This window comes from Akebia trifoliata, chromosome 4 (assembly GCF_017979445.1).
Source record: "Akebia trifoliata isolate Shusen 1 chromosome 4, ASM1797944v1, whole genome shotgun sequence".
Lineage (NCBI taxonomy): Eukaryota > Viridiplantae > Streptophyta > Magnoliopsida > Ranunculales > Lardizabalaceae > Akebia > Akebia trifoliata.
This window is the reverse complement of record NC_141378.1, coordinates 15,207,680-15,231,483: the sequence shown is the minus strand read 5'-3', so window position 1 is coordinate 15,231,483 and position 23,804 is coordinate 15,207,680. Positions and strand designations below refer to the sequence as shown.

At 35.8% G+C, this 23,804-nt stretch overlaps 2 protein-coding genes across 2 annotated transcripts; one reads left to right on the top strand and one right to left on the bottom strand.

Annotated features, from left to right (window-relative positions):
- Nucleotides 1–1,816: 1,816 nt before the first annotated feature.
- Nucleotides 1,817–14,627, top strand: LOC147404078 (polyadenylate-binding protein 3-like). Its single transcript, XM_086437655.1, has 8 exons — nucleotides 1,817–1,873; nucleotides 1,959–2,018; nucleotides 6,258–7,052; nucleotides 7,155–7,232; nucleotides 7,347–7,436; nucleotides 8,427–8,735; nucleotides 9,856–10,080; nucleotides 11,277–14,627. Exons 1-8 carry the CDS (start codon nucleotides 1,817–1,819, stop codon nucleotides 11,499–11,501), a joined length of 1,839 nt encoding a protein of 612 aa, XP_086293781.1. The 3' UTR covers nucleotides 11,502–14,627.
- MGP1 (MALE GAMETOPHYTE DEFECTIVE 1) lies at nucleotides 14,493–22,522 on the bottom strand. The gene is made up of 7 exons (XM_086439920.1): nucleotides 22,361–22,522; nucleotides 20,600–20,702; nucleotides 19,398–19,542; nucleotides 17,746–17,856; nucleotides 16,900–17,046; nucleotides 15,951–16,073; nucleotides 14,493–14,850 (listed from the first exon to the last, which is right to left on the bottom strand). The coding sequence occupies exons 1-7, from the start codon at nucleotides 22,397–22,399 to the stop codon at nucleotides 14,787–14,789; spliced, it is 732 nt and encodes a 243-aa protein (XP_086296046.1). The 5' UTR covers nucleotides 22,400–22,522; the 3' UTR covers nucleotides 14,493–14,786.
- Nucleotides 22,523–23,804: the final 1,282 nt, after the last annotated feature.

The window sequence follows — 23,804 nt, the reverse complement described above, 5'->3', positions numbered from 1 at the left end:
CTTAAAAGCTAATGACTAATTAGAAAGAAAACCTTCCGCCAGGGACCATTAAATAATTTTTCCTATTATCTATCGTTCACATTACACTCTGTATTGTGCCACATGTCTTGATTTAACTGGTACACACGATAGGTCACGTGAACGTTTAGTAACCAGGCTGGATTTGCAGATGACAACCATAACCTGCTCCATTTGGCACGAGATTCCTGACTATACAACTCACCAAGTCATTCATATCATAACTGATCCTCGAGATGAAGTGCGTTAGGTGGGTTTGGGCGAAACTCTCTATTTCAAATCGACAACTGGAAAATAATACCAGGTGCTTCTCTGAAACTAGTTGCCAGACTGGAGTTGCAGGTGACAACCATAACCTGCTCCATCTGGCGCAAGATTCCTGACTATACAACGCACCAAGTCAGTAAAATCAAAACCGTTCATTAAGTCGAAGAGGGTTAGGTGTTTCGGGCGGAACTATCGATATTCAATTGATAGGTGTAAAATACAAATGTTAATGCCACATGTCTTTTTGTAATTTGTTCAACTCTTGTACAACTAGTTTTATATATGTAAATAAGTTGTTTCAAAATTTTGATATAAATATAAAAAAATATTCCTTATTATCTTAGTAAGATTTCAAATTAACCAAGAGTCGTTTGACCCACTTGGGCAATCCAACACAACAACCTTATAGATTTCATGAAAAAATTCAATTAACTTTTTTTCATTTTATTGAGCTTGATCCAAAGTGTTGAAAATGGATGACTACTAGACTCCCAAAATTTCTAAAATTGAAAATTAAAATTCAACGGTGAAAAATAATGAAATTTTGAATTTCTTTTCCCAAAGTTCTTAAGACTTTCTTCCTCTACAAGTCTGTGTCTTCTGATCATGTTTTTGCATTTTAAGATGTGAGCTCACGTCCTTAGTAAGATTTGAAACTTTACTAAGTTAGTAAGGCTAGACTAACTGTAAATATATTTGAATCATTTCCCACCGATTTCTAGATTCCGAGTTCAACAAAAATGGGTTACCCAACGTGGGAAATCTACGGGGATCGCCACGTCATTATAACTCACGCGTAAGGATCGTTAGAAAGCGGGTGATTTATACACGCCCCTCTGTATTTTAGTAAATATCAGATATACCCCTCACTTTTCATTGGATGACAAATATACCCCCATACCCAATAAGCTAACACACAATGATAAAAAATACCATTACCTTTGGCATGATTAAAAATCCATCAATTTTTTTCACAAATTATTGTTATTATTTGGAAAAGGCCTACTTTTTATATGAAAGGTTTAGAAGCTAAAAATAACAAATAAATTCAATGAGAAGGAGCAAGTGGAAATCTTGCTGCCAAAATCCAAATTGAAAATTAAGGGTATTTAAGTCATTTTATTAATATATATAATAAGTGACCACAGTCAAGGGGTAATCCATTTAAAACAGCAGGGGGTTCTCAAATATTCATCAAAACATGGAGGGTTATTGAAACCGTATATAAAGCAAATGAAGTACCCATTTCAGTTCAGTTTCCCTCTCTTGTTAAGAGATCTCTCTCCTCTCCCAACCTTCTCTCCCCCATTTCAGTTCAGTTTCCCTCTCTTGTTAAGAGATCTCTCTCCTCTCCCAACCTTCTCTCCCTGCAAAACTTCCATAAAAAAAAACCTAAAAAGGAAAAAAAAACCCCAAAAAACTGGAAGGTCGAGTTCTTCTTCTTGGATCAAAACCCTATCTCTAGATTATCTCTTCTCTGTTCTTATATCCATTTTTTTTTTGATCGAATCTTCCAATATCTGCAACTACAATGGCGACTGCTCCTCCTCCTCCACCACCTCCCGCACCCGCTATGCCGTTGATTGACGTATTCTCGTGCGTTTTAAGTTTTTGATTGATATTTCTAGAAATGGATTCATCATTTGTTATTTTTATGCTTTTTTTGGTATCAGAAAGAGGTTGATCTGTATATCAAGGGAACTGTTGAGTTTCTTATGATGGATAACAATCACGTTGGTAGTTTAGAATGGAAATATTTTAGTTTTTTTGATATGTTCATCAATCTCTTGATTCTTATTGATTGATGAGTTTTAATCTCATCTGAGATATTGGGAATCTGAAACAGTCGTTTTTACTAGTTCCAAATGGCCAGTTCTTAATCCCATTACGTTTGAGTTACTATTAAGCTTCTTTTGATTATCTCTAAACCCTAGTGATTGCTAGTGTGCAATTCATCCTTAAATGAAGTTTACACACACACACACACATACATATGTGGGTGGTGTCGGGCAGCCAACGTTGTCCTATATAGCTTAACAGTTTCAGATTGAGCTGATTTTTTGTGAGGATAATCTCTATGGTCAGGAGATCATCCTCACAAAAAATCAGCCCAATCTGAAACTTCTAAGTCCATAAAAAATGGTTTACAAATTTTTGGTAAAAAATCGACAGTCAACAATTTTTAAACCATTTTTGATGGGGTTAGAAGTTTCAGATTGGGCTGATTTTTTGTGAGGATGATCTTCTCACCATAGAGATCACTCTCACAAAAAATCAGCCCAATCCGAAACTTTTAAGCCATATAGGACAAACGTGTTGGCCCCATGATGGCTCTTGAAACTGACCATATATATATATATATATATATATTAAAGTTTATGTGTGATTGTTGATCACAATTTTGTGTCATCCGTACATTGGGATACACAAAAAAAATGAAAAATGATTTGATGAGAATAATGGTGATACAAATCTTAGTCACACTTGTTAATGGAATGTTCTCTAGCTAATAATCAAAACTTTGGAGAAAGGACGAGGGTCAATTTTGTGAATCCTTTGTGGTCAAAGATATGGTGTTTGGTTTTGCTTCTCTTTGGGCTTCACGCCTTGGAATATCCACCCGACTAATTGGAAGCTTGTTTGCGATTCAAAAAAGAGAGGATGCCTCAAATTAGGAGATTTAACAAGATGAACCTTGCTATGTTGGGGAAATGGCTATTGAGGTTCAGGATCGAGCGTGGTCCAAAGGTTTCTTTGATTTTTATTTAGTTATTTATTTTTTCAACTTTGGGGGAAATCTCTGAGTTAAATTCTCACAATGGATAATGTCATTAAGAGAAGAGGATTCATTGCAGCCAACATTTGTTTATTATTATGCAAGTCAGATGCCCTCATCTGTGAATCATATTCTTTTGCACATAAGGGGGTGAGAGATTTGGTCTTTCTTTTTGAATCAAATTGGGATTTGTGTCCACATCTCTAAATCGCTTTGCTCTCTATTAGAGAGTTGGATCCCGCTTGGATACCTTTTTTTGGCTTTTAAGAGAAAACTGTGGAGTATTATTCCAAGTGCTGGAGTATTCGGAAGGAAAGGAACTCACGTGTTTGTGGATAGGAAATCTCGATCAAGACACCTTTATTTCCATTATGAGATTTTGTTTTTGTTTTTGGGTGTAAAGTCTTTGAAGAGTCAAAAGGAGTATTTTTTGATGATTTTACCGGGAGAAGGGATTGGGTTTGTCAAACTTTAATGTAGTTGGGGGACTTTATCTTTTGATTCATGGTCATTGTTGTTCCTTGCTTTTAGGTTGGTCGTCTCGATCAATTCCCTCTTTTCCTCTAATTACTAAATAGTTTTAATTATAAAAAAATGAGTCATTCGGGCCAAGTACAAGGAGAGCTTGCTAGGATGGGAGAGTGAGGCAACTGGAGTGTCTTATGGGTGCATTGCCTAGAGGGGTATCTACAAAGTTTCTAGAGAGTTTCTTTAAGTGCCTTAGATTCAAGGTTGGAAGGGGATTCAAAAAGTAAGAAAGGAGTTTGAGAAAGGAATTAGGTTCAAGGCAGGAAAGGGGGACAAAATCAGATTCTGGGAGGATATTTGGGGTGGCACATCGCCTCTAGCGGCTCAATTTCTGTCTTTGTACGCTTGCTCTCGGAAAAAAAATGAATCTATAAAACAGTGTTTGAGTCCAGCTCTTGGGATTTGGGGTTTAGGAGAAATTTTAATGATTGGGAGCTAACTGAGGTGACATCTTTCCTTGAGCTCTTGAACTCGCGACTTCTCGATGTGAGTAATCAGGATAGGTGGGAATGGACGAGGACGAAGAACTTGAGATTCTCTGTTAGATCCTTTCATAATTGGCTCAACACTCATACAGAACGATCATTCATGGGAATCCAACATTTGGTGCAACTCAATTCCTTCTAAAATTTCCTTTTTTGTGTGGTTGACTTGTCTTGGTAAAATTCTAACATTAGATAACTTGATTACTCGGGGTTGGATTACGCCTAATTGTTGTCCGCTTTGTTTGAAGGATGGAGAGTTTGTTGACCATATTCTAATCCATTGTTTCTTTTCTCATACTATTTGGTCTTATTTTCTTGGGTTATTTCGTATTCAGTAGGTCTTTCCTTGTAAGTTCTCCTCGTTGGTAGAAGGGTGGGCCATTAATGATTTCTCTCCTAGAAAAAGATTCCTTTGGGCTATTCTTCCCTCGGCTATTGCTTGGGGGGTGTGGACCGAGAGAAATAATAGGGTGTTCAATGGCAAGATGAGGAGTGATCACGGCAGCTTCTTGGAGATCTTGGGTTTATTATACTTATGGTCCAAGCAGAACATTCAATTCAAGGGGACTACTTTTGATGATTTTGTTTTTCGATGGAATTCTTTATGTAATTGTTGATGCTTTTGCTTTCTTTCTGTAGCTATTTGCGAGGCTTTCTCAGCCTCCTTGTATTCTGTTTTCCTTCTTTTTCAATATTTTATACTTTTTCAAAAAAAAAAAAAAATGTTTTGGGAGGATGGTTGGTTAGAGTTTCTTATGGGTGCATTGCCTAGAGCGGTATTTGCAAAGTTTCTAGAGAGTTTCTTAAGTGCCTTAGATTCAAGGTTGGGAGAGGGGATCATGTTCACTTTTTGGAGGAGGAACCAATTTTTTAACCCAACCATTTTGGTTAGTTGAATTTGTCAGTGGATTCGACAAACGAAATAGTAAACATATAACTGATATTTTTGATAAATTTGATTATGCCTCTTAATCTTCCTTCTTCATACACACACACATATAAAAAAGCACAGCTTAGATGTTTTTAACGTTCTAGTTGTACTCGTAACTTGTCTGCACAAGCAAATTGAACTAGCACAAGCGAATTGAACAAATGAACTTAAGCGAACCAAGAAACGATTATTTCTGCCTACCCTTATGAACTGGGTTAATTTTAGAATGGTGAACCACAAACTGTGAACTGGAATTCAAATCAACGAACCCAGTAATATAGGTTTGATTTATTTGAATCCTTTTCAGGATTTGGTAGTGTGTTAACGTAGATGAGGTTTGCGTTGGTTGAAGTTGGTGTGACTTGGCAATCTGCTTATGCTGCACCCTTTGTGGGACCAAACTAGAACATAGTTCAAATGAAGTTTGTTTAGATTATTTTGGTGGATGAAGATCATGCTGGAGATTTTTCATCAATAAAGATATAAATCTTACAATTGTAAGATCTTGCAAATATAGAAAAAAAAATCAAAAGAACTGTCTTTTTTTTTTAAGGGCCACATAACTTGGTAAACTCTTTTTTCTTTTGTTTATCCATTCTTTTTTTTTTCTCCTCCATTTCAAAGACGGACTCTACATGTTAGAAAACAGCTTCTGCATGGTTGTATTAATGACTTGATGTGTGCTATAATTTGCCAGTCTCTTCTCCACACAATCGCTGCCACATTATATGATAAATTTTTTAGAAGCTATCTTTCACTGATTTGTTTTGTCCCAAAATTGAATGTATGTTTTGCTGGCTTTGTACCAAGCTTAGATTATTTTGGTGGATGAAGATCATGCTGGAGATTTTTCATCAATAAAGATATAAATCTTACTTTTGAAAAAAAAATTATCCATTCTTTTTTTTAAGGGCCACATCTCCTGGTAAATTTCAAAGATTCTTTTTTTTTTCGGACATTTACATGTTAGAAAACAGCTTCTGCATGGTTGTATTAATGACTTGATGTGTGCTATAATTTGCCAGTCTCTTCTCCACACAATCGCTGCCACATTATAGTGATAAATTTTTTAGAAGCTATCTTTCACTGATTTGTTTTGTCCCAAAAATTGAATGTATGTTTTGCTGGCTTTGTACCAAGCTTCATTATTTTTAATTTAGAACTTTAAGACCAATGATGGTTGTAATATCTGATGGCATATATTTTAAATTTTAAATGATCTTTCTGGAATGTGTTGGCTTGAATCTGATCATTTGAATTGCATATTGCAGCCACAAATGCCTTGGAGATTTTGAATTTTACACCCCTCAATGGGAAACCTATCAGGATCATGTTCTCACATCGAGATCCCAGTATTCGAAAAAGTGGGCATGCCAATATATTTATTAAGAATTTGGACACATCAATAGATCACAAGACCTTGCAAGATACTTTTGCTGCTTTTGGTACCATCCTTTCTTGCAAGGTGGCCACTGATAACAATGGTCAGTCAAAAGGATATGGGTTTGTACAGTTTGAACATGAAGAAGCAGCACAAAATGCCATTAGAAGACTGAATGGGATGTTGATAAATGATAAACAAGTCTATGTTGGCCTCTTTGTCCGTAGGCAAGAACGAGATCAAGCAAATGGATCACCAAAATTTACTAATGTATATGTAAAGAATTTGTCTGAAACAACTACTGATGAGTACCTTAAGCAAGTTTTTGAAAATTACGGTCCCATCACTAGTGCAGTTATTATGAAGGATGGAAATGGAAATTCTAGAGGTTTTGGTTTTGTTAATTTTCAGAACCCAGATGATGCTGCTTCTGCTGTTGAACAACTGAGTGGAGCTACTTTTGACGACAAGGCCTGGTATGTAGGAAAGGCTCAGAGGAAGGCTGAAAGAGAGGCTGAGTTGAAGGCCAAATATGAACAGGAAAGAAACGGTCGACTGGAAAAGTTACAAGGGGCTAATTTATATCTGAAAAATCTTGATGATGACATCAATGATGAAAAACTGGAGCATTTGTTTTCTGAATTCGGCACTATAACATCTTGCAAGGTAAGTGTCACACTAGGTGCAGCATCTTAAAAGGTTTCTACTGTTCTGGTCCTTGTAGAAGTTGAGTGTATATAAGAATGTAATGTTTTCTGCTTTATTCAGGTCATGCTTGATCCACAAGGGCAGAGCAGGGGTTCTGGTTTTGTTGCATTTTCTACCCCTGAGGAAGCTACTAGAGCTGTAAGTTGCTAATGCTCTTTTTATACTACATTTTTTTCCTTACTAAATATTTGTGCGTGAGTGAAGTCTTCTACATAGTTGATTCTCTCCCCCCTGTCCCCCTCTCCTTTTTAGGTGAATGAAATGAATGGCAAGATGATTGGGCGAAAACCTTTGTATGTTGCTGTGGCCCAACGAAAAGAAGAAAGGAAGGCAAGGCTGCAGGTGAGATACGCTATCGAAATTTTTTATTTCATGGAAATTGATTTGATCTTTGCCTGATCATATGTTTTTGTATTCTTACTAATTCATTGGACGCTCTGTAAAAGAAAGTACTGAGTGCCTGCAATTTTTTTTTTGAATCTAGAATGTTTAGGATTGTAATCAGATGCTAAAGAAATCAGAATCATTCTTTTGACCTAAGGAGGCAATAATGACTTCTTCCTTCCCATCCACATTTGCTGGAATAGCTGTAGTAAGAAAGAATACTCAAGTTGTTTCCCTGAACTTATCCTCATTTTTACTGTCCTCATGTGCTGAAGTACTCATAGCCAATATATGCTTTTAGTTCTGAAACGATACGGAATTACTGGCCAATATCCTCTTTTGGTGTTACGAATTGTAACTCTCAACCAGCTGTCTCTCTTTCTTGTTCGGTATCTCGCTTTCATAGCTGGTTGATTAAATTGCAGTGTTTTTTTTTGATAGCATTATCTTTTTTTTTGTGTGTGTGTGTGAGATTAATATGTAAATCAAACTTTACGTTGAATTAGTGGTTGGTTGAAGTTCATCAAATGCATAGGATGGTGTCAATCATTACTTCTGAAGAGGAAGATGCCATGACCCTGAGGTCACTATTTCTCCATGACTTCACGTGCCAAAACCAGTCACGTGGTGTGCTAAATCACCAGTCAGGATATTCTTGTGTATGGTTCACCAAGGCATTGGCCAAAAATATGGGGTCAGTGGACTCCTATATAATGCCATGTGGCTGTTTTGGGCATGTGGTGTCAAAACATTCTCCATTTTTAAAATCCAGCAAGTTCTTTGGCTTGTGCTTGGGATAACAGATTATGTCTGACAGTTTTTTTTTCCACATCTGGAAGTTAATTGATATGTTTTGTCATATTTGTTCTCATAAACTTGTCATTAATGAGGCATGTCTATCATTCTGATGTTAATTGTCAAATGATCCATGGTTATTTTCTTTTACAGGCACATTTTGCTCAGATTCGAGCACCTGGTGCAATTGCACCTGTGCCCTCGGGTATACCTGGATTCCACCCTGGGGCACCTAGGCTTGCCCCTCAGCAGATGTACTTTGGTCAAGGTACTCCTGGCCTGATTCCACCTCAGCCTGCAGGGTATGGCTTTCATCAACAACTCTTTCCTGGAATTAGGCCTGCTGTTCCACCAAACTTTATAATGCCATACCACCTCCAAAGGCAAGGACAACCCGGACAGCGGATTGGTGTCCGGAGAGGTGGAACTCCACAACAGATGCAGCAGCAGCAGCAGCAGCAGGTGCATTATTATTCTAACTCTGATCGTAATTTCTTTCATTTTCTGTTTTTTCCTTTTGGGGGCATGTCATGAGAGCACTACTTTATCGAGATATTCATACCAATACATTTTAAGGAAAAAATAAATTGACTTCTTATGGTCCCAAAGTTCCTTTGATTTTTTGGAATCGAAGTGTAGGATGCCTTTAACTGTGACACAAAGTCATTAAATTGATTCATCTCAATATTACCAAATATTCTTCCCAAAGGCCACTCCAGGTTGGCAGTGGGTAGTTAAAATATATGAGAAAGCTCATCACTCTTTTGATACTTGGGAGCCACACCCATTCATTCATCCTGTGTTTCTTTCTGTTGCTGAATGCTCTCCAGATGAGCATAGGGTTTTAAAGCTCGCCTCCTGGTTTTGGTTATTGCTGTAATTAAGTTTCTTCAAGGTATCACTAAGCAGGTGGTAGCTAACATGTCTTTGAATGCAGAATAATCATAGATTTCTACAACATTTGTTTTTATTTTTTTGTATTATTTCCAAATTTGTTGTTGCAATCTTAGCCATCCTAAAACTGGCATTGCTGCTGGGTCAGGGTAATTGAATATGATAGTTGGAGGTCTGTTTTTTGGGTGTAATGTAGATCTTTAGTAATTCCCTTAGGATAGTTCATAAATCTCTGAATGGTTTTTTATCTATAATTTTTTTTATAGGTAAATCAAGATATATTAAAATAAACTGACTGGTTGACATAACCAGCCACATTACAACAAGCAAATACAAGGAAACAAAATATTAAGACCTACAATACTAGTTCAAGCATAAAGAGTCCCATCTAAAAACAAAATCTTCAAAGAATACCCCTGTAAAATTGGCATCCAATTTGCTCCAAAAGAAAATAAAGCCTAATTTTTTTAATCTATAATGATGAGTGTGATGCGTACTTCTGCAATTACATCCATTTTGCTTAGCTCTCTTTTATGGCAAGTGAGCCGTAATTTTTTTAAAATGGAAATTCTTGTTTCTACACGCAACACCCATACTTTTTGATGTAGTCAAATTGATCTCGCTCCCTTTCTCATAGTAGGAGTGATGTATAACTCCTAAATAGTTTATTGATTTCTGATATTTTCAGTTGATACAGCGTAATGCGAATCAAAACTTCAGATACATGCCTAATGTAAGGAATGGGTTGGACCCGTCAGCAGTACCTCAGGGTCTTATGGGTCCAATGATGCCATTGCCACTAGATGTTTCTGGCATGCCTGTGACTCCAATTGATGTACAACGACCTGGGCCAGTGCCAATCACAACACTTGCCTCTGCTTTGGCTTCTGCAAGCCCAGAGCATCAACGCCAGGTTTATTAATTTCCCCCCTTTTTATCTGTGGCATGAATATGTTCTGTATGGTGAACAGGTGTTGCTTTACAAGCAGGTCTTCATTCATTTGCATTTAAGTCCCTTTCATTTATTTCAAGTTGCAACTTATGTGGCAATTAGATGGACACATGTTTTTGGTGTCTGACTCACATTTGAGGTGTCTGGCATGATGCCTAGGAGGCTAAACATCAATGTGACCATACAAATATATAATAATTTAGCTGTTATAAAAATTAAGATATTCATGGAAGTGAAAGAAAACATCTCCATACATCATAGAACATTATTAGGGAGGATCTGTTGGTCAAGGAATTTCAAGATGAGATGTTTCCTTGATTACACATCAATGCCACCTTTATAGATTTAATTCCGAAATAGAAGGGAACCAAGGACATCTTTCGTCAAAGGGAGTAAATGTTTTTTGAGTGTTCTAAGAGCCAATGAAAGCATCTACTCATGGGTGCAATCAGGTACCCCTAGGGTTATGTGCAAAAGTGACAGAGAAAAACATACGTTCATGTGAATTGGGTGTTTTTGAAGTATCTGTTGGGATGTATGGGTTTTGGGTACAGATGAATATCTTGGGTTATGAAATGTGTGTCTTTCCTTTACTTCTCTATTCTAGTGAACAGAAGTCTAGTTGGTGTTTTTAGGAGTTCTAGATGGCTAAGACAAGGTGTTGTCCTCATATCTATTATCGTTTTGTACTGGTTTTGGAAGCGTTGGGTAGGGGCTGATCAACAAGGGTGGCCATGTCTATTGCGAAGTTTTCTGGGATCATGGTTCGCATGATGGTCTGCTCCTTGGTATATATCTCTAGGTGGGGTAGGTGGGGGTTTCCTTTTGGGGACGTATCTTGCAGCTTCTTATTGTAGAATGCTACATGGTATCCTGTATCAAAAAATTTGTCCGAAACTTGAGGTCATGGAAGTCAAGATACTATCCAAAGGTTAGAAGTTGTGATCCTGATGAATTTTGTCTTGGCTGTTTTTTGTATTTTTTTGCATTTCTCTCCCAAATTTGGCGACAACCAATTTAACGTAACTGCCCTCCTACTTCTCAACCATTGCCTAAAACTATAGAGCTGATGTTGTACCATTTCTTCTATTTTATTTTATTTTTTTCCTTATGTAGATATTAATATCTATATTGTGTTCTACTTGGTAAAATTACAGATGCTGGGAGAACAGTTATTTCCGCTTGTTGATCGTCTCGAACATGAATTTGCTGGTAAGGTCACTGGGATGCTGCTGGAGATGGACCAAACAGAGGTCCTCCATCTCATAGAGTCCCCTGATGCTCTCAAGAAGAAAGTGGCTGAGGCCATGGATGTGCTTCAGTTATCTGTCTCGGGACCTGATGCTGCAGATCAACTTGGTTCACTGTCGCTCAACGACTGAATGGATGCCTTGGTAAGTAATAGGGGTGTTAAAGGGGGGCCCATTTTGTTATAATAGGGCGTGGTGAGCCGTCAATGCTTTAGGTTTTCTTCTAAATTAAACTTTAGACATTTAGTTATCTGGTTTTTTTTTTTTTTTCATATTTAACAAACTACCGAGCGTCTTCTTGCTTTTGACTCTCTATATGTGAGAGATTTGGAAACTTATTAATATTTATGGTACTCTATGGTTATTTTAAAGTTTGTTTAAAGTAATTTTCCTTGACAGGTTTCAGGATATGTTCTTGGTGGTGACTATCTTGTCCTTTGTTATGCTCTCTATTTTGTCGGTTGTTTTGTTGATGCTTGTCTAACTGCAGGGGTTAAAGTGGTACTGTGGCCACACAACTCAAAGGACCGCAATTGGTCATTTTGATGTTTGACGATTGCTCTCTTTATATATATATATTTCTTTTTTGAGTGCAATTTATGCTCTTTTAATATGGGGTTTTGCTGACCTTTCCTAATTTTGTTCGGGAAAGGCTTTCTGGGGCAATAGTAAATAGGCAGAGAAAGTTGATTTTCCCTGAAAGATGTGAACTTTTGGGGTGTGATTGCACATTTCGTGGAACTCATTTTTGAAAATATTTTCCCACCCTGTTGTGGGGAAATGGTTTTGCCACCTTGGCCCTTGAAATGATTTTCCTACATTTGACTATTAGCCTCTTACGCTTATATTATTATTATTATTAGGGTGATTTAGACTTGCCCCCATTTCTTTTTGTCAATATTAAAGATGCATCCCCATCGTTTTCAAACTGATGACATGCCCCCTTGGCCTAGGTTTGGTCTAAAGACACCAACTAGAAATTATGTTAAATGCGTTGCCTATGGCTTCAACCTCAAATCAAAACTCCCTTCTCTCACACAGAAAATCTGTCCTTTTCAAGTTTAGTACTACGAAGGTAAATTGTTTTTATTTTTAACTTACTCCAACCTCTTCTTCAATTAATTCATTATCTTCCATATAGTGTAGAGAATCATTGATTTTTCTAATAAAAAATCAATTCTTCTCTTTCAAATCCTATCTTGTTCATAAGGTTTGGAGGTTGAAGGAGATGGAATCTTAAGTTTGAGAAACCTTCAAATTTCAAAGCGGTAAATTCTAGGGTATAGTTTTTCAATTGGTCCTTTTCAATCTTCCTTCAATGTCTTAAGTGGAAAGGAGTCCATCGAATTACTTCTTCAAAACCTTATCTCAAGGTTGGAGAAGATGTCTCTTAAGCTTTACTCTTAAGGTTGAAAAGAAAAAGCTTAAGCCTAAGGTTGAATATGACTAGTTTTGGGGAGAAAATTAGTTAAAAGTTAAATGAGTGATTTTTGCCATTTGAAGATAAGACTCTTAAGGAAGAGGATTGAAAAACCAGGTTGAAGGTGACTGGATGGGGGAGAAAATCAGCTTGCGGTCAATGATGATTACATTTAGGTCTAGAATCTCACGGCACAGGGCAAGTCTAAATCACTTATTATTAATTATAATTATTGGAGGCAAGTAAGATAGGCTTTGAACTCAGTTCTTGGTTTCAGGTGGGATTCAAATTTTTTCTACTTAATTCAATTTGGTTCAAAATCCGATGACTGTTTTAAGTCATTTGCATTATTAGAGGGAGAAAAGAGAAAAAAAAAATGGAGAAAAAGAGAGATGTACTTTGTGAGTAGGGAGATAATGATCTGGATTAATCTTTCATTTTGTGTTGTAGAAATACAACTAGTTTTAGGGTCTTATTAATGTGTGTCCTTAGGACACACGTTATTGTGCAATAAACACAACCTAGAAAATTGAATTAAAATACCCTAACAAATTTGTTTTTACCAAAATACCCCTCAGATTCAAATTTCCCAGGTGTATTTATTGCAATTAACAAGACCCTTATATTTAATATAAAAATAAATGGTAAATGATTATGTCTTTGTTATTTAACGACTTAAAAGATGCAATAAAGTCTAAGATGAATTGCTAATTTTAACGAGGATAATCTCCGAACCCCTTTCACCATTTCCCATGACACGTGGAATGGTTTATTTGACATCATTCATATTCTGGGAAGTTACGTTATAAGTTCACCAAACCTAGTTGACCACTAACAATGAATATGACCATCAGCCACTCAGAAGCAGGTACTTCTCATCTCCCATCGCTACTTCTTTGCTAAAAAAAGATATATTGCTAAAAAAAGGAGGTCCTATGGGCACCCCAAGTTTTACTTATTATACACCTAAATTTCTTATATTATTTCACCCCTAATTAAGGATTAAAACACAGCATTCTAACATAACAAAAGTTTGGTTCAAATTATTACCTCAACATTATAAAACATACAAATAGAACCTCAATTAGGATTTAAGCTCATAAAATCCTAAATCTAAACAAAAATAAAATAAAAATAGAGTTTCTATCAGCACCCAACTTTTAGTTATTCTCAGCCATTGACATTATATATATATATATAGATATATAATAAGCCAAAGTTGGGGTGCCAATAACAGCCTTAAAAAATCAAACTTTAATTTTTTTCAAAGTATCACATCATTCCACAATGGTGATGATTTTATATTTGAATAATGCTGAAGTGACCTCAGGCTGTAACCTCATATCGCACTACTTGTTGAAAGTGTATGGGAATCATAGATACTTCCCTTGAGATATGAGTGAAAAAGCATCTATGATTCCTATCCATTTTCACGTCAAGAAGTGCAATATGAGTTTCCATCTTGAGGTCACTCCAGCATGATTCTCTATATTTAAAAAAGCATAGCAGACAGTCCAGCCAACCTTACATTAGAGTTTAGGGCTTTAGAAACAAAAGCCCATATCAATGAAGACCCAAATATTCTAACCTCCAGAGCTTTTGATAGAAAAGCTAAGGATGCGACCAACAGATTCTCTGCTGTGGTCCTGCAGGGATGGGTAAACTTACAGACATGACTAAGAGCATAAAATCCACAAAAGATCTATAAAAAAATCTCAGTCCACATTGCTGCCTTCATTTCAATGTAGTCAAAGCAGTTATGGCTACGAACATGCTTTAAAGTTAAAACAACTTGCAAGTAGTACACCTTGAAACAAACAAAAAAAAAAAAAAAACAATACTAGCCATAAAGTAGTAGTGTCAATTTCTCATATCCAGTCGCAACACCTTCCAACTGGCTGGTCATTGTTTATTTTTATTGGGGAAAATGACTACTATGCAATCCTGCATGTGGTGAAAGAAAGCAACTCTTATCAGCACAAACACCAACTTCAGTCTCATAAGAAGTTCCTAATGTCCAATGACTTAACGTCCACCATTTCCTCATCCTTGAACTCCTCCCTGAAATAAATATAAATGGAGGGTAGACATCAATTCCAAGATAAATAAATCTGTACCAATTACATTGACACAATGAGAGACTTCTTGATGCTTGAGCTTCACATGCGTTATGAAGGTTCCTCTTAGGATTTGGTAAAGTTTGTGTACAATACCAGACCAGGGTTCAAAAAAAAAAAAAAAAAAAGGAAAAAAAGAAGCTGCATACAGAGCATTCTCAAAGCTTAGCATCCAGGATACCACTCGACACATGGTAATCATCTTTAGACCATTTGAACCTAGTCACCATTCCTTGGGCTGCCTACAACCAACAAGGGCATATTAAACACCATCATCATTATTATCTTATGCCTTTTTCCCGAACATTGGATCAGATGTAAGACGATTTTCTTGAATCTATTGAACCTTCTTTGGCTCTTTTCACATGTCTAGATACAGACTGATCTATGGCACAGATGTTATCCTTTTTATTAGTATGATTGTTGTTGTTGTTGGGTATATTAAACACCATCATCAATATTATATTATGCCTCTTCCCAAATATTGGATCAGAGGTAAGACAATTTTCTTGAATCTATTGAATCTTTTGACACGTCCAGATACACATTCTGATATGTGTGGCACAGATGTTACTGTTTATTATTTATTAGTTTATTAGTTTAATGATTTTTTAAATACTACCATATTTGTTCATCTATTCTCATTTACAAATTTACTTTGCATTTATTTATTTATTATTGGACCGTGCTATAGCATATGAAATGTTATCTTTGACTTTTCTCCTATTTGTTTCATATCTTTATTTTAAAAAATATTCTAATTTGAATAAATCTAAAACATTTTATTATAGTGTACATGTGCAAGACATGTCTGCGGTTCAGGCTTCTTGAAGATGCCTTGTCAGACACCTCACATCTGTGCTAGATACTGACACAAGTCAGTGCAATGGGTTGGCAGTAAGTCATTTAAGAAAATATGGTGCATTTCATGAACAATTGTCAAATGCCAACAATACCACAGCAATCACAGCTACTATAAAGAATCTTCACTTAACAAAGTCATATTGGCAAAGAGCAAGTTTATTCAAGGAATATGGGGTGTACCGTTTCTTTTGAGTTTCCATTGCTTCAAGAGCCTCCTTTTTCAGCTCCTCCATCTGAGCCTTCGCAATTTTAAGCTCCAACTCTTCTTCATACTTTGGCAACTCTTCTTTCCGAATGCCGAGTCTGGTTTAAAATTAACAAATGCAACAAGAGCAATAAGAAGCATGTTCTCCCATATCTAAGAAAATATTGATCAGCAAAAATAACATTAAAATTTTGATTGGAATTATGTCAGACATCAATAGAGTTTTCACACAAGCATCACAATGCTACAAGTTGCAGAATGTTGGGCAAATTAAAAAAAGAATAATGATAAATTGACTCCCTCCTCTGACAAACTCCCCCCACGGCGATGTGCATAGAACCATAGATTTTTCCTTGGGATACACAACTGCATATATTTATGGGGACGTACAGTTGTATCCCGAGGAAAAATCTATGGTTCTATGCACAGCCACGTGGGGAGAGTTTGTCAGAGGGGGAGTTAGAAAATCATGACTCCAAAAAAACAGATACTTACGAATGAGATTGGCAAGATGAGAAAGCCGAGATATGGAAGAATGGCGTAAGCCAATTAGGAAGAAACACATCCAAAGCTGAAAGTAGTGCTACAATATCAATTTATGACAATATAATGAAGTTGATTGTGATGGATTGGTCATGTGCAATAAGTGCCAAGGTGGGTCAAGGTAGTAGTGACAAATGATTTGATGGTGTACCTGTTCATGAAGGAAACACCCTATATATGATGATGGTGGAATTGGATTTGTGGCAAACCAAATAATTGGGACAAGGCTTGGATGATGATAAATGGAAATTATAGAGGCATACAGTTATGCTGGACATACATCTGATGATACCTTGCCATGTCAGACTGAACACTTGATCATGCCTACCTTAAATAAGTTGTGATAATCTCATAATACCTAGGGTTTGGACCAGAACTTACTTCTTATTAATCTTATCAAACTCTGCCAGAAGAACAGCCATCCCCTTCTTGTCAGACCTCATAAGTGGCTTCTTAAGCTCTTTTTCAACTTTCTCCAATGCGTCCATCATCATAGCCTCTGCACCAAGTTCATCGGTGAGGCCTCTCCTGTAAAAACATGCGGTACATAAGGTATGAGTTGCAATGCACATACTATGGAGATAATTCACACACACAATCCTAACTACCACAGAAGTCTACTTGAAATTGAAAATCAAGACCATTCAAATAACCATCCCTTCAAGTCAACTTCCACCTGTTCAATCATTCAACACAGTTTCCAGGTGGGCCCACAAGCAGGAATACAAGTGGGGAGGAAGTGTAGAATGCCTTGTTAAAAAAACTTGGTTTTGTTACATCTAGATAGTATAGTCTTTTAATACATTTATTTTTAGTATAGGTCATAATTCCACATCTAGTTCACAGCCTAACTTGAATTGGTGAAAACACCTCATAATCCTAGTGGTGCTATGCTACGTGGTGGTGGACAGACAGACCGTAGGACCTGAAGGTTAATGTTATAAGGGTTTTTTTTTTTTTTTTGATGGGTGAGCTGGACTTGAACGCACAACCTCAGGGTTTCTTTGCAATGTGTCAAACCAACTGAGCTATGCGTCTAAGTCCTACTGTTTTAAGTTTCTTTGACGGTTACGTCAGTGATCATACCTCTCTAAAGGAGTTTGTCCAGATTAAGTATAAGAAAATGTCCAATTATCCAAAGGAACATAGTAAAGGCACAAAACTTAGATGCATTACTGAAACCTTACAAAATTCCAAATAGTGGAAGAATCATATATCAAAACATACTTGATCCTTATCTCCTTCAATGTCAACAGATATGATCGAGCATCTGGAATATTTTGTGTTCGCGTCTCGATGGTGTACTTGATCCTTTGGGATTCTGAGAACAAGTCTGCTCTGCATGTGAGACAAGACGATACATGTAAATGTGTCATGGCATAATAGTAGTAGCAAGTAGCAACAGCAGAGCAGTAGCAGCAGTAATAAAAAATATTTTTATATAAAAATAATACTAATGTAATAACTAATAAGAATAACAATTATAAGAATGTTGAATCATAGGACAACAAATAAGCAGAGGCACACCCAGTATCAAGGATATGGCTTCATTTATATCAAAGATTTTGAATTTCAATGTCAGTCTATATTTTAGTCATCTGCAAAATATATTTTTTTGTAGAAATATTTCCATCAGAGCAGAAGTACTGTAACCTTTTAGAAATCATGAAGTATTAGGAAAAAGGTAGGAAATATATAATAAATCTTAGGAGGTGATGAAATTAGTATAGAAAAACTCAAACCCATCACATCATAATAACAAACCATTTGAACAAAGAAAAAGTAAGATCAAAAGTGTCTAATAAACTTATCCCACTAAAAAATGGTGTTTGGCAAATGTTGACACAGGTAATTGAGAAATCATCTTATGCATTTATCTATTCATAATCATGTCATCTAAGAACAATAAAGCAAAGAATAAGAAATAAGAACATAACAGACTTGAAACCTGAGGACATAACCACATGAACTTAGACCAACTGATATCATATTTTTTTTTCACCTGTTACTTTTTCCATTTTCAACCAAAATAATATTTTATAATAAAAATAAACTTTAACCATTAAAAGCTAGATGATAATCCTCTGAAATTATAAGTTCTAACTACTACAACTTGAAAATTATGTGAAATATCATCCCATTGAATTTGTTACTTACTACTACCGTACATCATTCATATCTATAACTTACTAAAGTCACGAATCCCAAGTATTTATATTAAGAGAGATGAATACCAAGAGAAAAATACAACCTGGAGACAACGTCAATAGTCTGTAACAGAAAAGAATAGAACTAGCAGGTCTATTACAACCTAGAAACACATGCAAAGTGAAGACTTAATCTTCAAGACTATCTTCTCCATGGCTTCCACTTTCCCATTACAGTGGAGCATGGACCAAATAACTCAACCTGAAAAAAGTTAACTCATTTGCCTGCTCGCAGCTGAAAACCTCCACACACACTCTTGGACTTCCAATTTCCAACTAATGGCAAAGAGCATGTACCAGTTACAATGTTGTCAAATTGCATAAGCGATGCTGTATGACCATGCATATGTTGTTCGCATATGTGATGTAAGAATCACATATTTGATGGCATATGCACAAGAAGAAGAAAAAAATACAAAAAATGAAAAAAATACCACATACCTAGAAAAATATATTTGTTAACTTTTATTTCCACTTTGAATTTAATGTATTACTTTTGCATATTTAACAAGTATACAAGAAGCCAATAATGCATAAACTCAAAAACTTTAAGAAAAAAAAATCAATCACTTTCTTGCAGTCACTCCACCAAATCTTAAAAATAAAATAAAATGATGTACCAAGATGTAATATTTAATCTAGATATGCAATCAAACTAACTGAAAAGCTTACTCTTTTCTTACTGTCTTCATGACCTTTGCATACTGAGCTACCGCAGCCGGATCTTCTGGAGCAATGGTGATTTTCTCCTTTCGAAGTACCCCCATGGCTGTCTCAAATTTCTTCTTAACCTCCAAAAAGATGTTCTTCAACATTTCTTCAACCCATAAGCATGTGCAATTATCAGCAATAATACATAGAGAAATAAACATTAGCAAGCGAAATTGCCTACTTTTGACTAAAAGGTGATACAGATATTCAACTGTTGATCACAGAGACTGCAAAAAATGTTGACAAGTAAACTTTATCTAATGTTGAATGAGTGTTACGAAAGAATTGATAATAGATGGAGGTCCATCACAGATCGTATAGCTTTATCCTAACGGATTTAGGAGAGGACAAGGAGTTTCAGAAATATTATAGTTAATGATTTGTATCTTAGAAAAAATATACAAATAAAGAAATGAATACAAGAGTTGTAGGAAATCGAAAAACTAATGAAGAAAAGGTGCTAGCCTAAGAAATACTATATAAGAAGCCTAAGAAATACTATATAAGAAGGGTTCTTCACTTGTCAATCAAAATATAACAGAAAAAATAAATAATAAAAGCCACATGCACCAACTCAAAGACTGATATTTCCAACATGTAACGCACAAAAACTGATAAGTGTAAGAAATATTATAGAAGAGGTTCAAGAAAACTCGAAAAGAGCAATTTTTATTTGATATATAAACTTGAAAAAAAAAAAAGCAAACAACCCACATTCATAGTTTCAAGCACAAACCTAAATAAACTCCTATGAAGTCCCTTTACTTTTCTTTGGGGAATTCAACCCATGTTGCACAAACAATAATTTAAATGTCGCAGTCAATGCAGCTTGTGCTTCATCCAGGACAAAAAGCATATGCTTCCCTAAGATTACACTTCAAGATGCACCTAAAGGTTGAACATTATGCACCTTTACACCAAGCCCAAACTCTCATCAGCTTTTAAAAAGAAGAGAAGTTTATTGATCAATGTCAGCTCACAAAAACTGAAAATTGAAGGATTTTGTAAATATTATAGACAGCACACTGATTTCATTTTTATAAGTGACAGTTTCAAATCTTTTTTTTTTATAAGTGACAGTTTCGAATCTATTTGTCTAATACCCTTAAGGCTAGATATTTTGAGATGCTAAAAAAATATAATAAATCTACAAATCTACCGACCATCTCCCTTAAGGGCTGTGGGAGCTGGGGGTGCAGCTTCTTTGGCAAAGTAGCGGACGGGAACAGCATAATCCTGCTCCAGAATGATCTGACCAGCGTACAACTGTAAAAACACAAGAGTCAAAGAAACACTTATTTTATAATCAAAGAAACATAACAGAAAACAACGACTAAGGTAAAACATATCTTGAGAGAGTTCAGCAAGATAAGAGTTCAAACAAGAGCTTCACGCAACCCCTAAAAGCATCTCCAATGGTCTCTCAAATTGGGATGGAAATTCCAAAATTTGAAATAGCTTCTCAAAAATGCGCTCCAATGCACATCTCAAATGGTGTCTCAAAAATAGCACATGCTAAAATCAATGCTATATTTAACATTGGTTTTAGCATATCTCATAATTTGCTAAAGTGGTTTTTAGGTTATAAAAGGTGTCTTTGAATTGTTTTTTGACCAAATTGCCATCCAAAGCAAACAAATTGCGTTTTTTTTTTATAGATGAAGCATTGGAAAGGTAAGTGTCAAATGTGGCATTTTTGCACTCAAAAAATAGAATTGCTAAAGCAAATTTAGTATTAGCATTGGAGATGCTCTAACAAGGTAAAAATAGCATTCAAGAAACAGATATTTACAGAAAAAGGAAAGCAAATACTTGAAACAGAGCTCCTTTTGAAGCTCATTCAAGCTGAAAAACCATAGATGAAGTCTCCGAGAAACATAACCTAGTTTCAGTCCTAGAGATCATCGCAAGTCACAAAAAAACAGATGAAAAGAAGAGGAAACAAAGCTCTTGCAACAAATTGAAGCTTCAGCTAAATAAATTGATCATTTGAGTGCGAAGAATAAAATTAAGGGATGTTGGAAATGACGGAACCATTGGAGGAGGTTTTGCTGATCAGGTGGGATACTTCAATCCCTTAGAAGAACAAAATCTTTGGGATAAATTTTTTTTTATTTTTTTTGGATGAGTAAAAGAAACTCTATTTATAAAAAGTGGTCGAGATGATCAACAAATACAGCAACCGTTAAATACAATTTCACAGATTTGCCAAATAACAGACCCACACCCATCTTCCTATGAAGCAACAAAAAAGACTCCTCAAAAAACTTTGAACAACTTACTCCAAAAAAGCTGTGGACTTAAGAACATGGGATCCTATGATTACTGTAAGCTAGTACAGCAAAAACCAACCCCCACTCAAAAAAACAATTTTTTTGCAGGATAAATCTGTTAGTTTCTGAGAAAATTTGTCGACATAAAATGATGTCTTGGACAGCGTTCACAACTCAGTTACTGCTTCCATAGAGCTAAGCTCTTTTAACAAAGACCTAAAAAAAAAAGGGAATTTCAACCCAAGAATTAACAAAGCATAATCTTATATATATATATTTTTAAAAGCCATAATTGCTGTGCACCCGAACTCGATCACAAGCTTTTAACCAGAGCTGAGATCCATGATATGTTCGATTGAAGAAGAACGCAAAAATCTAAAGGTATTTAGAATGTTACCCACCATTTTTTAATCAGGAAAAACAGACACCATCCACCCAAAAAAAAAAAAAATGAGACCTTGAAATCCAAACAAAGTTCAGATCACCCACATTTCAATTTTCAGCGTGATTTGGATAAAAAATAAAACCCTAGTGTTTTATTTCTGATTTGAGATTCGAAATAACAGTCGTGATCTTATACAAAATCTAGATTTCATAGATAAAATGAAAAAAAACGAATCAAGAGTACTCGATCGATAAACAACAGGATACCTGTTTGGATTTCGATAAGAGACGGGAAGCGAACGCCATGATTGGGGTTTCTGTTTTTCGATATTTTTCAGGTTTTAGATCTCTCTCTCTCTGCCAAAATTATTTTGCCCTAAACAGAACCAGGTACTCAGCGTAGCAAAATTACTCTGTAGAAGGAATGGTTTTAAAACTCGGTTGCTCGTCTCGTCTCGTCCAGGCCCGATACCGAGTCATCTAGGACGAGTTTTCCGATACGTTGGAGACGTCTCGTGAGACTAATCAAAATATTGCACGTGAGTCCTAAATCTCGTTAAACAATGACTTTGTGAGTTGGTCTCGTTTAACTCTAACACCGAGTTAACTCGGATGATACTTCTAATTTTAGTTACATTTCATAATCTCTAAGGTGTGTCGTAACAAATGATATACTGCACATTATATTGTAGGTCCTCCTCCTTCTTGGTTTTAAACTCGGCAATTTAACCCATAAAATTACTTAGTTGAATCGTTCGAGTCATCTTATCTTGAAGAAATTAAATCCTTTAACTTGATTATCGAATGCTCATGAATATATATATATATATACACAAACACATATATTCACCATAGAGATCATCCTCACTAAAAATCAGTTTATTCCAAAACTTCTATCCCATGTAAGACAAAACACGTAGGGCAAATAGTAAGGTGCCGAACATATCACCATAGATATCATCATAACCAAAAATCAGCCCTTTTTGAAACTTCTAACTCTAATTTACAAGTTGAAATGTGAATTGGGCACAATGTTTGACTCTTTTTAAGGCCTTAGAGCGCCACCCATATACATATAAATTAGAGTTCGCCTGTGATTCGATGTTGAATCAATCCTTAACTTCGTTCGGTCACTTCAGAAGCTCATATTACATTGACCCTAATTCTATTGAGTTGATTCCATCTCCTTGACTTTGTTCACATTCAGTAGCAGCTTGCTGGTGTCCCTTCAGGTCAGGAACTCCTGCAATAGGCAGCTACCCTCATCCCTCTCTTAGGTAGCTACTAAAAGTATTCGTGCTCCTTAAAAGGGAAGGCCTGCCAAACTATATGCCCATGGGTGCAGGATTCTTTGAAAAGGCGCGAGTTGACTCGGAGACCTGGGATCTTGGCTTAACAACGAACGAAGGGAAGCTTGATATATATATATAAACTACAATTCACTTATGACATAGGCACAAACATCCTCTCTCGAATTAAGGGGTTAAAATGTAAAAAATAAAGTTGGAGGGGTATTATTAAAAAAATTTAAGGTTAAGAAAGTAAAAGATGAAAAATAATAAAGTGGATTAAAGGGTTAAAAAATAAAATATAAAAAAATTATAAGGGATGAAATGTAAAGAAAATAAAGTGGATCCCACATAATTATGGCTTAATGGAAGGGTTAAGGGGGTAAAAATGAAAAAAATAAAATTTGAAATGTATTATTAAA

What these genes read in the sequence shown, in the direction of transcription:
- LOC147404078 (XM_086437655.1), top strand. Translation starts at nt 1,817, where the DNA reads ATGGCGACTGCTCCTCCTCCTCCACCACCTCCCGCACCCGCTATGCCG. An exon ending in CTGAGGAAGCTACTAGAGCT is followed by an intron (nt 7,233 to 7,346) that starts GTAAGTTGCTAA and finishes TCTCCTTTTTAG; the next exon opens with GTGAATGAAATGAATGGCAA. An exon ending in AGCAGCAGCAGCAGCAGCAG is followed by an intron (nt 8,736 to 9,855) that starts GTGCATTATTAT and finishes TGATATTTTCAG; the next exon opens with TTGATACAGCGTAATGCGAA.
- MGP1 (XM_086439920.1), bottom strand. Translation starts at nt 22,399, where the DNA reads ATGGCGTTCGCTTCCCGTCTCTTATCGAAATCCAAACAG. An exon ending in TCTTATCGAAATCCAAACAG is followed by an intron (nt 20,703 to 22,360) that starts GTATCCTGTTGT and finishes GTGTTTTTACAG; the next exon opens with TTGTACGCTGGTCAGATCAT. An exon ending in CACAGCCCTTAAGGGAGATG is followed by an intron (nt 19,543 to 20,599) that starts GTCGGTAGATTT and finishes TATGGGTTGAAG; the next exon opens with AAATGTTGAAGAACATCTTT.